Source organism: Olea europaea, unplaced genomic scaffold (assembly GCF_002742605.1).
Source record: "Olea europaea var. sylvestris unplaced genomic scaffold, O_europaea_v1 scaffold15907, whole genome shotgun sequence".
Lineage (NCBI taxonomy): Eukaryota > Viridiplantae > Streptophyta > Magnoliopsida > Lamiales > Oleaceae > Olea > Olea europaea.
Window position 1 is genome coordinate 1 of NW_019233530.1, and position 1,963 is coordinate 1,963.

The window sequence follows — 1,963 nt, forward strand, 5'->3', positions numbered from 1 at the left end:
ATTGGTGTCATTCATGTTTTGAATACCACAGCTGCCTCACTTAAGGCTGCAATTGATCAATTATTCTCAACGCATAGCTTAAGTATATCTAATTTGAGAGGCCAAGGATATGATGGAGCTAGTAACATGCGGGGTGAGTATAATGGCCTCAAAGCACTTATTTTGAAAGAAAATCCAAGTGCTTACTACATTCATTGCTTTGCTCATCAACTTCAACTAGCTCTTGTAGCTGTGGCACAGAAACATCCGAAGATTGAAACTTTCTTCACTACAGTACATAGATTGGTGAATATTGTTGGAGGATCAGCTAAATGGAGTGATCTTATTCGAGAGAACCAAAGATTGAAAATTCTTGAATCACTCAGTGTTGGTGAAATATCAAGCGGACGGGGTCTCAATCAAGAAATTACTCTTCAGCGTCCTGGTGATACACGTTGGGGCTCTCACTATAGTTGTTTAATTAACTTGATTGCCATGTTTTCAACTATAGTCGACGTCATTGAGATGATTGCTACTGATACTACAAGTACCGAAACAAGAGGTGATGCATGCATTTCATTGGAGTTGATGTTAAGATTTGAATTTGCATTTAATCTATATCTCATGAAAAAGATTTTAGGGATTTCAAACGAATTGTCAAGAACATTACAAACAAAAGATCAAGATATTGTCAATGCTATGAAATTAGTGCAAATATGTAAAACACAGCTCCAAACCATGAGAGATGATGGATGGGATTCTTTTTTGGGAGTGATTTGTTCATTTGGTGAAACTCACATGATCAATGTTCCCGATATGGATGATATGTTCGTAACTGTTGGTTGTTCACGGCGTGAGACAGTGACAAATTTGCATCATTTTCGTGTGGAAATGTTTTATGCCGTCATTGATATGCAACTTCAAGAGTTGAATGATCATTTTTCTGAAGTAAATAGTGACTTGCTTATTTATGTTGCATGTTTATCTCCAAGTAATTCATTTGCTGATTTTGACAAGATCAAATTGATTCGACTATGTCAGTATTATCCGGTAGATTTTGATGCAGCAAATATCCTAGAACTTGATGATCAACTAGATACGATTATTCTTGATATGCGCACTTCTGAAGACTTTGAAGAATTACAAGGCATTAGCAATCTTGCACAGAAGTTGATTGTGAAAAATAAACATGAAGTGTATCCATTAGCCTACAAACTTGTGACACTAACCTTAGTTCTTCCCGTGGCTACTGCTATAGTCGAGAGAGCATTTTCTGCGATGACTTACGTCAAAAATCGTTTGCGCAATCGAATCGGAGATCAATGGTTGAATGATAGTTTGATTGCATACATTGAGAAAGATGTTTTTGATAAGATTGAAAATGATGTAATTATGGAACATTATCAAAGTATGAGAATACGTAGAGAGCAATTGTAATAAGATATATCTTATTTTAATTTTCCATCACTTTTTTAAAAGTTCGTTACTGACCCCCCAGTCTAAAATGTCTGCGTCCACCCCTGTATATATATATATATATATATTAATACAATTAGTTTCAACGAACTTTTTACTCATTCTTTTCTAAAAATTACAATATTTAGCATCTCTTATGCAGTAACCACACAAACTAAGTGTTTATTTTAGAAGATTTATTTTTACTCAAAACCAGATATTCACCTATTAAGAAGGCACCTATAAACAAAGGCAGCCTTGCGAGTGCGAGAGTTGAGCGATCACACAAGGCCTAAAAATTGTAGGGGCACCAAAAAAAAATTTTGTTATAGTCGTATATTTATTTATAATTAAATATTTAAAATATATATTAATTTTAAAATAATGTGACTAACTAATTATAATTTCCTTGAATATAATATTTTTAAATAGTATTCCTACCTTAATAATGTGAGGGAAAAGAAAATTTGTCGAAAAAAGATCAAGCCGACCGGAAAAGTCAAATAAGAAAATCTGAATTACGTGTTAT

General features: G+C 33.7%; 1 protein-coding gene across 1 annotated transcript; it reads left to right on the top strand.

Annotated features, from left to right (window-relative positions):
- Positions 1 to 126: 126 nt before the first annotated feature.
- Positions 127 to 1,416, top strand: LOC111376978 (zinc finger MYM-type protein 1-like). Its single transcript, XM_022999991.1, has one exon. The coding sequence runs from the start codon at positions 127 to 129 to the stop codon at positions 1,414 to 1,416; it is 1,290 nt and encodes a 429-aa protein (XP_022855759.1).
- The last annotated feature ends 547 nt before the right edge of the window (positions 1,417 to 1,963 follow it).

Excerpts from the sequence above, each read along its gene's own strand:
- LOC111376978 (XM_022999991.1), top strand. The coding sequence starts at position 127 with ATGCGGGGTGAGTATAATGGCCTCAAAGCACTTATTTTGAAAGAAAAT.